We start from the raw sequence: 12,519 nt of genomic DNA, 5'->3' as shown, positions 1-12,519 counted from the left end.
AGTGTACAGCTAACTCTAACTCAAACATTCATTTATTCAATTAGACTACTATTTAGTAGCACTTTCGAATCGTCATTAGTCATTACATAAGTATTTTTAACATTTACCACCGATTCGGAAAGCAGTACCTATCTATGGAGAAGACTCCATAGTTGCTCTTTTAAAATCATGTCAATATTACATAATATGTAACATCTAACTACATAATATATCATAATATGCCAAAAAACTGTCCTGTGGTGTGATGGAGCGGCCAGTTGTAGAGCTGGTAGAGGGGTAGAGTCGGTTAGGTGTACAGTGCAGTGTAGTACCTTGGTAAAGTTGTAGAATTGTAGAGCGGTGGTAGAGTCGGTTAGGTGTACAATGTAGAGTACCTTGATAAACTTGTAGAGTTGTAGAGCAGCGGTAGAGTTGGTAAGTGTGCAGTATTAAAGAGCTTGGTAAGTGTAGAGTTGTAAAGCGGTGGTAGAGTCGGTTAGTTGCGCAGTGATGCGTTACTTAGTGAGCGTATAGAGTTGTAGAGCGGTAATTTAGAGTCTGTTTGTTGCGTAGTCTTATGCAGCTTGGTAAACGTATAGTTGTAGACTGGTCGTAGAGTAGATTAGGTACACAGTGTTTTAAATACCTTTTCGAACAATTGGTTATGTAAAGCGGTAAAGTTGGTTAGGTACACAGTGTTAACTGCTAAGTAATTTGGTGAGTGTGTAGAGTCGTAGAGATGGTTAGAGTTATAGAGTCATTTAGAAACAGGCGATCGATTCAACAAATCGATACGGCTGCACATGGCACGGACCTGCTGTGACGTCCCATTTCATAACTTTTCAACTATCATCTACACTAATATTATAAAGAGGAAAACTTTGTTTGTTTGTTTGATTGTAATGAATAGGCTCATAAACTACTGGACCGATTTTGATGAAATTTGGCACAGACAATCTTTAGACCCGGAGAAAGAACATAGGCTACTTTTTATTGCGAAATATGTACCACGGGCGAAGCCGGGGCGGACCGCTAGTGTTTAAATAATGAAAAATATACTCATATTCGATGGTGACCTTAGATTATCAACAATAACGATGCGTTCAGTAAAACACCTAAATAAGTTGAATGAGTTTATTCTATCGATGTGGAAGTAGTCAATTTTTAATACATATTCTTGTTACAGAATCCATAACGATATCCACCGACGAGAGCCCCTCGCACTGGCACCAGCAGGACTACCGCTCGTTCAACGCCAGCAAGACGTGGGAGACGGCGGACTTCAGCACCGCGCCGCCTGTGTACAGCTTACCGGTTACCTCTGCCATGTGCTCTCCCTGCGATGGGGACACTGTGGAGGTTAAGGATGGACATATTGAGCTGAAGGGTAAGTTTATGAATATTATTTACCTGCTGATTTTATAAATTGTGGTCAAAAATGTTAAATGTATTAACTACTATTTCAGTTATCTACAGACTAATTTGAATTTTCAAATAAATAATATTGACATGCATTAAAAAACTATAAAAATAAGATTATGACTTTTATGCTAGACGACATAATAAAGGTTAAATCACAAATAATAGGTGTAATACAGTATTATAAGCGGTTATAAAACTATGAAAACTTTACAGGGTACGCATATTCCGGCGGTGGTGCTAAAATCCTTCGCGTGGATATAAGCTCGGATGCTGGGAAAAACTGGATCGAAGCGGAATTACGCTCCCACAGTGCGCCTCATCGTCGACACTATGCGTGGACTCTATGGAGCTTGCAATTACCAGTCGACAGGAATAGTAAACAGGTTAGATTTTTTTATTTTTGTTTGTTTTTTTTTTTCGTATTTATGCTCATTTCATAGATCAAGTTAACATAAAAACAAGAATCATACACAAGCCCAATTTCTTTTATAAACGTTGTATGCATAACAAATAAGCAGGCTTCTATTTTCAAGCGCAGAAATCTACTGAACTGAAATTACTTAGAACTCATAAATGAATTACTGATGTTCTACTTATTACAAGATTTATGTAACTCTTGAATTTTTAATGTCTCAAATTTGTTCTAGTTGGAGATATGGGTGAAAGCAACGGATAGCAACTTCAACACTCAACCAGAGAAGTTTGACGATATCTGGAACATTCGAGGGATACTCGGAAACGCATATCATAGAGTAAAGATTAATTTAATACATAAATAAACAATGAACATAGGTTAAAGTGTCTATCCCTTGTTCTATGGTACAAAATGTGAAAAAATATTTATCCCCTTTTTTTAAAGGATTTGACTGATTCGATCAAACGTTTGTCCTTTTTGTCATTCATAGTACGAACGTAGAGTAAAAAAAATGTAGTAAAAATAATTCAAAAGTTGGAAAATATCTATGATAATACCCAATCACTATCCTTATATTTCATTAATTTTATTTATGTGTTTGTACAATAACTAAACAGTAGGAGTGCGAAAAAAATCTCTTAGAATAAAATAAAAATAAAACTCAGATTTGCAGATTCAAATATGGCTCACATAAATTACGATTTACGTCTGGTCATAGATTTAAAAAAATTAACTTGTAAGATTAAAGTTGTTAAGTTGCTCACATTTTTTTAGAAATTTTATTAGTAATTACTTATAAGCTTTCTTATCGATATTAAAATAAAAATAAATCGCCAAATATGGGGCTAAGCACAAACTCAAGACCGGCATTCGGCATTCATTTTATTTGTTCTTGTTTTTATTTATTTTTTATTGTATTCAGTTAGGCACTAAGACGCTATTTATGGATGGACGGACTTATGGGGAATAATACTTAGTATTTTATAAATATACTAGCTTTCCGTCAGCGGCTTCGGCCACGTAGTTAAAGAAAAATCCGCATAGTTCCCGTTCCCGTGGAATTTCCTGTCCTTTCTCGGCTATCTCCGTGCAGTACTTTTTGAATTTAGCAATACAGAAAGACAAACAAATTCTAAAAACTATATTTCTGGCTACGATCTCAATTGTAGATCACGTCCCAAGTATTCATTAAAAAAATATTCAATGTACAGTTTTCACTTTCTTACGATTTTATTATAATATTATGTATAGCTCATTATATAAGTGGCCTGCACTATAAAAAGTTGTGAATTACAATACTCGTTATAATTTTACCATAGTCATTTTAAGTAGATTTCTTACTCATGTTATAACCAGCTACTGAGAACTATCAGTTGGCATAAACATTAGAATTTAGTAGAGTCGATCTAGAGTGAGATTTTAGAATTGATTTTAGATATAAACTCGAATGATAAAAATGTTAATCAATATCTTTAATTTTACTTGCTCACTGCACAGTCATGGTCATTTGATGAATTATTTATTTGTATAGAGAGTAAGTTTATAATGATATTAGAAATTCCAAATGTATCAGTAGATAGGTAAGTTATAATTTATTACTAACTAGCGGTCCGCCCCGGCTTCGCCCGTGGTACATATTTCACAATAAAAGGTAGTCTTTGTTCTTTCTCAGGGTCTAAAGATTATCTGTGCCAAATTTCATCAAAATCGGTCCAGTAGTTTAGGCGTGAAAACCATACATTCATACATACATACAAACCTTTCCTCTTTATAATATTAGTAAGATCAAGGGTGAATAAAGATTTGAATTAAATCCCAAGTATAGGTATAATACTCGACTTCCAAGTTTTTGTGAACAACTCTTTTATTTAAATTAAGGTCTAGAAATGATGCAATCATTGATGTGAATCATGAAATCTAAAGTAAGGTAGTGGTCAGACCAATGTAAGCATGCTACAAAATATTTAGTAATTGTGATAAATCGTCGCTTTGCAGCATGAATAATATATTCTAACCTATATTTATATGAACTAGTGGTAAATTTATATTTGTTATCAGTTAAATAAATAAGATGTGTTTGTAATATTTGTGTTTTATTGTTAACCACTGTTAACCCAACCATTGAAAATAACAGAAAATAAATAAAATATTACCACAGACTAATAATAATATACTGATATTACGGTCTACTTATATTTATCGTTGTTGCCATCTCTGGTAAAAGGTCAGTTACAGAGATCTCTATCAACGTTGATAAATTATACCTATATTTTTTTTAAAGATTGATATAGGTTGTGTTTTTCCGATAGCAAAGAATTTCAACACAAAAGCTAACACATGGTGTTTTAGGTGGTAGAAATATCTCTTAGGAATCTCTATATATAAAATTCTTGTATCAATGTTAGTTACCATACTCCTCCTAAATGGCTGCACCGATTCTCATGAAATTATGTGAGTGTGCCTATTGGATAAATATATGATATGCTGCAAAAAGGCAGAACGTTTCCCAGGAGTCGAGACAATTAACTACTAGACAATAAAATTATATTGAATTATACGAGATTTCATATGGATTTTAATTCAGATTGTGCTCGTAAAAAATGCAGATAGTTAAGTATAAGCAAACCTCTCTTTTTGCGTAGGTATCTACTTAAATATTGCCTATAGAACACTTTTAATTAGGCATTAGGCAAGGCTAATCTCAGGAACTACTGGACCAATTTTAAAAATATTTCATCGTTGGATATCATCCTTGAGCGCTGAATCCGTGAACTATTTCGCATTATTAACATCACAAACAATCTAGCTTATTCTTGTATTTTCGCATATTTTACAATTACTATAATTCTCAGGAAATTATGGAGACTCCTGTTTATTTTTAAATATTAGGTATTTTACCAATAATGTTTATTTAAAGTTGATATGTGCGGTGGTTTCACCTTCAACTTAAGACTAGTTTTAAACAGGTTCCAGTATTCAACCAAGATATACTTTTCTTAGGTAATTAGTGAAAATATAGTAGGTACCGTAGTTAATAATATCGTCTACATGTCTTTAAAGTTCAAAGGTACAAATAATCAAATTTACTACCAATGAGATACAAATAAATTCGTTATTAGCAAATCACATGACAGTAAGTAACTTACTAAATAATGTTATACAATTCGTTATCTATTTTATTGTTAGGTCTATTTTATCTCGCTTAGTTGAGAAGTCTTCAGCATATTATCACATCCGTGTCGAGTTCACTTCGCGATGAACGTGTTAAGGCGGTTTCAAAGTGCAACTTCTCAATTAAAACAAATTATCAAACCGTACAATATTAATGATGTATCTAAAAGAAGTACACACGATGCAATTAACTTACACATAGATGGTGAACATTTAAAATTCCCACACGTTTGGCTTAGAGATAATTGCCAGTGTGAACAGTGTTTTCATACTTCAGCAAGAAGCAGAATAATCGATTACAGTAATTTCAACATCGACTCCAAACCAAAAGAAGTTGTTAAGGGTGCAAATTCCGTGAAAATCACATGGGACGACGGACACACTTCAAATTTTAAACTTGACTGGTTGAAACTTCGAAGTTTTACACCTGAAAGTCAAAATAAATACACCGATATTATTTATAGGCCGAAAAGGACGACATGGCATGGTAAGGAATTTTTTAAAATTTGCGGCAAACATGATTATAATGAAATCGTGACATGTGACGAAGCCTTATATAAATGGTTATACGATGTGTCTGTTTATGGAGTTGCATTTATTCAAAATACACCAAATAGGGAAAATGCAATACATAAAATCATTGCAAGAGTGGGTTTCCCTAAACAAACACACTATGGAATCCAATTTATAGTGCAGAATGTTGCAAATACGAGTAATGTGGCGTACTTGTCTGGCAATTTACAAATGCACACTGATTTGCCATATTACGAATATTGTCCCGGTGTAAACATGCTTCATTACCTCGTACAGACCAAGAGCGAGGGTGGAGAAAACCTGTTATCAGACTGTCATTACACAGCACAATATATGAAAGAACATTATTCAGAGGAATATAAACTTTTAACTAATACAGAAGTAGAATGGAGTGACATAGGTGTGGAAGATGGGAATGAGTTCTTCAAGCTATACAGATCCCCAGTAATATGTTTGGACACTAGTAATGAAGTAATAAGGATAAATTTCTCAATTCCTCAAAGGGGTAATCACTTTCCAGGCTCTTTGGATACTGTAGTGCCGTGGTACAAGGCTCATAAACTTTTCCATGATTTAAATCAAAAGTTTGCTGCGAAATTTAAAACCAACGAGGGAGATATACTGGTATTTGATAACATAAGATTGTTACATGGAAGAAATAAATATGAAGATAAACCGAATAACACAAGAAAGCTTATTGGTGCTTATGTTGATTGGGACGAAATGTACTCGAGATTAAGGTGTTTAAAAGTCAAACTGTCCCCTAATAGTGGCATTTTGTAGCCTACATGAATTGTATTATATGTAATTATTATTTTTATAAATATAAATATCATTCTTAAGGCTGTTTTAATTAAACACTGCACTACTTATATCCAAACTCTAATTTATTATTTTCCATTTCAGCAAAAATCTTAATTACAGGTATTAATTACACAATATTTTTAACAATATATTAAAGAAATTTCTTAGAAAGCTTTGATCTTCAATATATGTATACAATTATAATTTTTACAACCACATGTAGGTATATAAATGATATACCTATTCCATAATTGCAGATCTCACAACCTTTTCTAGTATTCTCAATATACTCTGCGACTGCAGATTGTTTAACTTTTTCATAGCACTTATTGAATAACTTCATTTCGTCTGAGTAAGTAATATAACAATATATACTATATAACAATCATGTAAGTTCGACATATGAATCAATACTAAAGTTCCTTAGACCAATCCTCCTTATAGGCAATATTCTTTTAAATTCAACCATCTCATTCATTTCTATCATTGGAAATTCTTCTAAATCTGGATTAGTTGCCATGGCTACAGCTGCAGACTCATTTGTAAATAAAAGTATCATAAAACTTCTATCTTCTGGAAGACTTTTGAACTTATCACTTAGAGTAGTTAAATTTAAAACAAAAGCTCGCATGTTTTGTTCAGCTTGTACTAAATAAGCGTCGCAGGTTTCATCAAAGAAATCATTATTGTCTAAATCGAAAACGAATTTCATCAAAGGTTCATGTTCATTAGTTGTAATAACAAACTCGACACGCTTTAGCTGTCCACTTTTCAAACATTCCGCGGCACTCTTCAAACATAAATCTATATATTCGTTTACTTCTGGATGCATAGACCTATATACTACGACGCTATATTTTTTTCTTGTTTCAAAAATGCTTCGTGGATATACGGAAGCATAATATAAAACGTTATGAAAAGCAACTCCTAAAAACTCCAAAATAATATCACTAACGCAGCTATCCATATCGGAAATAATTAGATAAGTTTATTGCTTGATGATTGAAAAATAATGTATTCATCATATAAATTTCATTTTTTACTTAGAAAACAATAATGTTTTTATAAATATTCAAGCAAGTTTGTTTTCAAAATATTTACGATTTCAAGCGAAAGTGACAGCGTGGGTGACCATTAATAAAAAAACGAAGTGTTAAATGTTACAACTTTTTTAAATGTACATTCACATAATTAAAAATTGCAAAATAAACAATAAAACGGCAATTATATGTTCGAACAAACGTTATTTATTGAAGAAAAAACGATAATAAATGTTTATAAACTAATAATGGAAAAAAAATATAAATAATTTTGAATGGGGGGGGCAACAAAACAGTATAAGTATTTTTATTTTATTTATTGTTAATAAACAATTAACAAACAAACAAATATTTATAGCAAAAAAGAACAAACCATAAAGTATTAACCTGTAGTATTAACTAACGATGGCATTAAAACACAGCATTAAAAATAAAAAAAAATGTGTGCGTGTACTAGAGTACACACGTAAGAAGTGAAACTTCTTTATGACCTTATTTTTCAAAAAATAATTTACTATCTACACTAATATTATAAAGAGGAAAACTTTCTTTGTTTGTTTGTTTGATTGATTGTAATGAATAGGCTCATAAACTACTGGACCGATTTTAAAAATTCTTTCACCATTCGAAAGCTACATTATCCACGAGTAATATAGGCTATATATTATCACGCTAAGACCAACAGGAGCATAGCCACGCGGGTGAAACCGCACGGCACAGCTTGTATACAATATTACAGAAATACGTTAGTCTAACACGCTCGTCGCTTCGCTCCTCGCTACCTATTTAAATATTTACACCAGCCGCTGCTGCAACTCGCTCGCTTCGCTCGCTCGGCTCGTGCGGTAGTTCAAAAATCAAAAGTTAGGTAACCTAAGATGCTCGTCGCTTCGCTCCTCGCTACCTATTTAAATATTTACACCGGCCGCTGCTGCAACTCGCTCGCTTCGCTCGCTCGGCTCGTGCGGTAGTTCAAAAGTTAACCTAAGATGCTCGTCGCTTCGCTCCTCGCTACCTATTTGAATATTTACGCCGGCCACTGCCGCGACTCGCTCGCTTCGCTCGCTCAGCTCGTGCGGTAGTTCAAAAGACCAAGGGAGACGCCAAAAAATTCGAGTTATATAGAGTTTTCAACTTGTAAAGGATTTCGACTTAGGCGGATTTTGATTGGACATAAAGAGTTTGAGGTTTATTCTTATAAATATTGAATTCACAAAATCATAATTGAACACCAATCAAGCAAACACGTGTTAACGTGAGTCATAGATTTATTATCGTATACTCCTAAAATGTTTTCTAAGAAACAATACTGTACTTACATTGTCGGCAAGTTCTTAAAGGCGGTAACTTATTTTTGTTCGAACAATAGAGGTAATAAATATAAATTCCTAATGTCGAAATCTCGAAACAGTCAGAAATTAATGACGCACATAGTATATATGTCGTGGCCATATCGTAGATTTGCTCATTTCATGATATGATCGATCATTTCGTGAAATGGTCGCATTTCATGAAATGCTCGAATGTCTATTGGCCACATCATGATGTGGTTTGGGCAGATCGTTTCGAAAGAAATCGTTTCTCGATATGGCCAACTAAACGCGCGATTTTTTCATGAAATGATCAAAATTATTTGATCATATCGTAAAATAGTTACATTAATTATTGGTAGAGGCGCTGCAAGCGCTGTGTTTATGTGATAAGATGGCGGCCGCTGGCAAAAATTTAATTATTCGCAATTTAAAACTTCATACTTAGTTCGTTTTATTACAATATGAAGAAAGTCATAGCAAATAATTTACGACGAAGAGGTTCGAGTACTATGGAAAATGCGGATATCTTATATTGAGGAAAAAATGCGTCTAAAATCCTTTACATAAATATATTTATATATCCTATGATATCATAATTGTTCCTTTTTTTAAAAAGCGATTCGCTTCTGGCTCGTTCTTTATTAAAGTCTAACCTAACCTAACCTAAATGTTTTCTATTGCAAAAACCATTCGCTTCTGGCATTCGCCGGCCACTGCCGTGGCACTAACTTATATGACAATAAACAAGTTCTAAAAATATTCAGAATTTATTAATGTTTTATGGACTTTATATATTTTATACGATCTGGCCAAATGTGGATGACCATATCGTGAAACGTTGACGATTTAACGATCTGATCAAACCATGTTGGCCATTTCATGAAATGCGACCATTTCGTGAAATGGCCACTCATATCATGAAATGATCAAATCTACGATATGACCACGACATATACATATTATGACAGAGGTTAAGCTTAAATAACTTGAAAAATAAATAACATGATCTCGCCCACGTGTTGGTGTTTTAAAAAATTCAATCAAAAACTGAGGTTAACTTTAAATACAATTTTAGAAAAATAAATACCACAATCAACATTCAAGTATTAGAAAAAATTGATACCATAATTCCACCCACGTGTTAGTGTATTGAAAAATACAATCAAAAAGTGAGGTTAATCATAAATAACTTAGAAAAATAAATACCATTATTACACCTAAGTATTAGAAAAATAGATGTAATTACTTATTTACTTTTTTTAGAAATTCACTGGAATTAGAATTAAAACAAACCCTTTGATTTTGCTGATCACTTTAATATAACATGTATTATAGTCACGACTCACGAGTACGGCGTAACGCAAAAATGTCACGAGTACGGCGTAACGCAAAAATGTCACGCGCGCGGCGTAACGCAAAAATGTTACACAAAATTTTTGTCCACCCCCGATAAAGAAGTTTCACTTCAAAAATAAAATATTTGCGGGGGCCAGGTTTAGTGAGCCCCTATTCATCACTAGATGTCACAGTAATAAAATATAATAAATCTCATATTTATATAAATGACGCTAGTAGTTTATATATTATTGTGATATTATAAGTTTGCTAGCTGCAATCAATATTTAAATAGTCATCGAAAAATACAACGTTTTTTGAAGTGAAACTTCTTTATCGGGGTTGGACAAAAATTTAGTGTAACATTTTTGCGTTACGCTGTACGCGTGACATTTTTGCGTTACGCCGTACGCGTGACATTTTTGCGTTACGCCATACTCATGACATTTTTAAGGTCATAAAGAAGTTTCACTTCTTACGTGTGTACTCTAGTACACGCATACATTTTTTTTTGTGCTTTATAGTGTTAGCATTATATTTCATGAATCTAATAATATTGAAATTGAATACAGCGCCATCTATTAGAAGGAGACTGTAGTCATTATTAATTTCGATTCTTCTAGTCACCACTGGATGTCGCTGATATAAAATAAATGATATAGGATAATAATGTAGATGGCGCCACTAGTTTTAATTACATAAATAAATAAAGCTTTTTCGCATAAACATTTTAATTCATATAAAAAAAATAATAGTGCATTATTTATTTAATGTCACTGATTTTCGCCATCCATATTGTATTGTTTACATTTTATTCCGTAAATTCAGTTATTCTGAAATTGAAAACAGCGCCATGTATTAGACTGTGGTAGTAATTCTTGTGCAATTACTTATTACTAGTCATCGCTAGATGTCACAGTAATAAAATATAATTAATCTGATATTGATGTAGATGGCGCTAGTAGTTTGTATATTATTGTGATATTATAAGTTTGCAGTTATATCAATATTTAAATAGCCATCAACACATTTAACAATAAATTTTTTCTTAGTGCTTTATCGTGTTAGCATTATATTTTATGAATCGTATGAGCGTTTTCAAAAAAAAGTGTACCATGGCTGAATTTATGGATAAATTTTAAATGTTGCATTTTTAATAAAATTTTGATTTAGAAATTTTAAATATACATCATAGTAAGTGAAATTATATTTAATTGCTTGCAGATTAATTTGTTTTACGAGAAATCATCAAAATAAATTGGGACTGTGAAAAAAAGTGTCAGTTTTGCGACAGTCATCAATGCTCATATAACTATTAACTACGAAGAAAGACGCAAAATATTTTGATTGTGTTTCGAAGATTATAACATACATTATTTAAAAAATAGAAAATTGAAGTCGACAAATAATTAAAATTCCTATTAAACTAGTTTTAAGTTCTGTTTTGCCACAGCTGATGCCAAAGTAGCCGTTACTTTTACGATACTTAATACATTTCGATTAAAATCGGCAAAGTGATTATTTTATTTCGGAACAGTTAAACCATTTTCAATATTGAAATCAAATTATTTGTGTCCCTTATAATAAAAAAATGTAAAAACTAAAATTTTTCTTGCCGCAAAACGGGGGACTGTCGCAAAACCGATAGACCATTTTTTATAAGGCTAGGTTTATATTGAATCCAATTAACATGGTTAAAATAAAACCGAGAATACGTTTACAAAAATTTTATTTTAGTCTCATAAAAAAAATACACCAACACACAGTTTGACACAGTATCAATTTTAGGGTAAAACTCAGAGTTACACTACCTACACCTTTTAACTTTCCATACATGTATCACATATTATGTATTCAGGGTATACCTGCTGACCAACGCATTCATTGCAATACCATTTTTTGCAAATTATACATGTCCTTTTTGGTCCCGAGATTAGTGAAACCTAAAAATATGAAAAAATTATAAAAATTATGAAGAATATTACAATGACAATCTAGACTTGGCTTTATGCTGCAGTTTTGCGACTTTTCTTGTCAGCCTATAGGTCACGAAGCAAAATGTTGCAAAACTGACGTGACGTTTTCTTTTCAGTTTTTAGTCAAAATTATATTCTGACGAAAAAATGTGCCTACACTGATTATCAAATGTAAATAACGGTTAATGAATATATTGCTCATCTTCTGAAAGTATTTAAACGATGTTTACTTACCTGTATCAAGTAATAATATGTCTCAAACCAGACAGTAGAAATTGCAACGGCCGTTGCACTCACAAAACACGTCGGTTTTACTCGAACTGTATTTGAAAATAAGCTTTTTTAAATTGGCGGACGGTGAAAGTAAACGATAATTTTGCCATTTATAAAATTCAAATAGTAATCTAAAATTTGTAAGTGGCATTATTAGCCGTGATAAACCCGACATGTCCGGTCGGTACCACTTTTTAAGATATTTTTGGAAATCAAATTGCTTTTAAACGATTATAAGGCCTTAATTATGAACTACA

At 32.5% G+C, this 12,519-nt stretch overlaps 3 protein-coding genes and 1 long non-coding RNA gene across 6 annotated transcripts in view; 2 read left to right on the top strand and 2 right to left on the bottom strand.

The window, feature by feature from the left end:
- The window catches only part of shop (sulfite oxidase), a 73,492-nt gene that overhangs the window by 3,694 nt on the left and 57,279 nt on the right, over positions 1–12,519 (top strand). For 2 of the 3 annotated variants that reach the window (XR_016315798.1, XR_016315799.1), the window contains exons 9-11: positions 1,166–1,366; positions 1,615–1,784; positions 2,049–3,061. Coding sequence is in view for 1 of the 3 variants with exons in the window: in XM_089696883.1 (XP_089553009.1) it covers positions 1,166–1,366; positions 1,615–1,784; positions 2,049–2,180 (503 nt within the window). In the remaining 2 variants the exon portion in view is untranslated. Of the gene's footprint in view, positions 1–1,165; positions 1,367–1,614; positions 1,785–2,048; positions 3,905–12,519 lie in introns of those variants that run through there. The other variant, XM_089696883.1, reaches the window with a different exon arrangement.
- Positions 4,823–6,345, top strand: LOC149488152 (gamma-butyrobetaine dioxygenase). Its single transcript, XM_089696915.1, has one exon. The coding sequence runs from the start codon at positions 5,072–5,074 to the stop codon at positions 6,302–6,304; it is 1,233 nt and encodes a 410-aa protein (XP_089553041.1). The 5' UTR covers positions 4,823–5,071; the 3' UTR covers positions 6,305–6,345.
- On the bottom strand, positions 6,345–7,445 carry PolZ2 (DNA polymerase zeta subunit 2). The gene has a single exon (XM_089696938.1). The coding sequence runs from the start codon at positions 7,290–7,292 to the stop codon at positions 6,711–6,713; it is 582 nt and encodes a 193-aa protein (XP_089553064.1). The 5' UTR covers positions 7,293–7,445; the 3' UTR covers positions 6,345–6,710.
- Positions 11,726–12,310, bottom strand: LOC149488150 (uncharacterized). Its single transcript, XR_016315810.1, has 2 exons — positions 12,224–12,310; positions 11,726–11,956 (listed from the first exon to the last, which is right to left on the bottom strand). It is a non-coding gene; the product is annotated as an uncharacterized LOC149488150 (long non-coding RNA).

This window comes from Colias philodice, chromosome 6 (genome assembly GCF_061535455.1).
Source record: "Colias philodice isolate Cphi_HAF_F1 chromosome 6, ilColPhil1 Martin Lab GWU primary, whole genome shotgun sequence".
NCBI lineage: Eukaryota > Metazoa > Arthropoda > Insecta > Lepidoptera > Pieridae > Colias > Colias philodice.
Note: the sequence above shows the minus strand (reverse complement) of the source record. Positions and strands in the feature narration are given on the sequence as shown.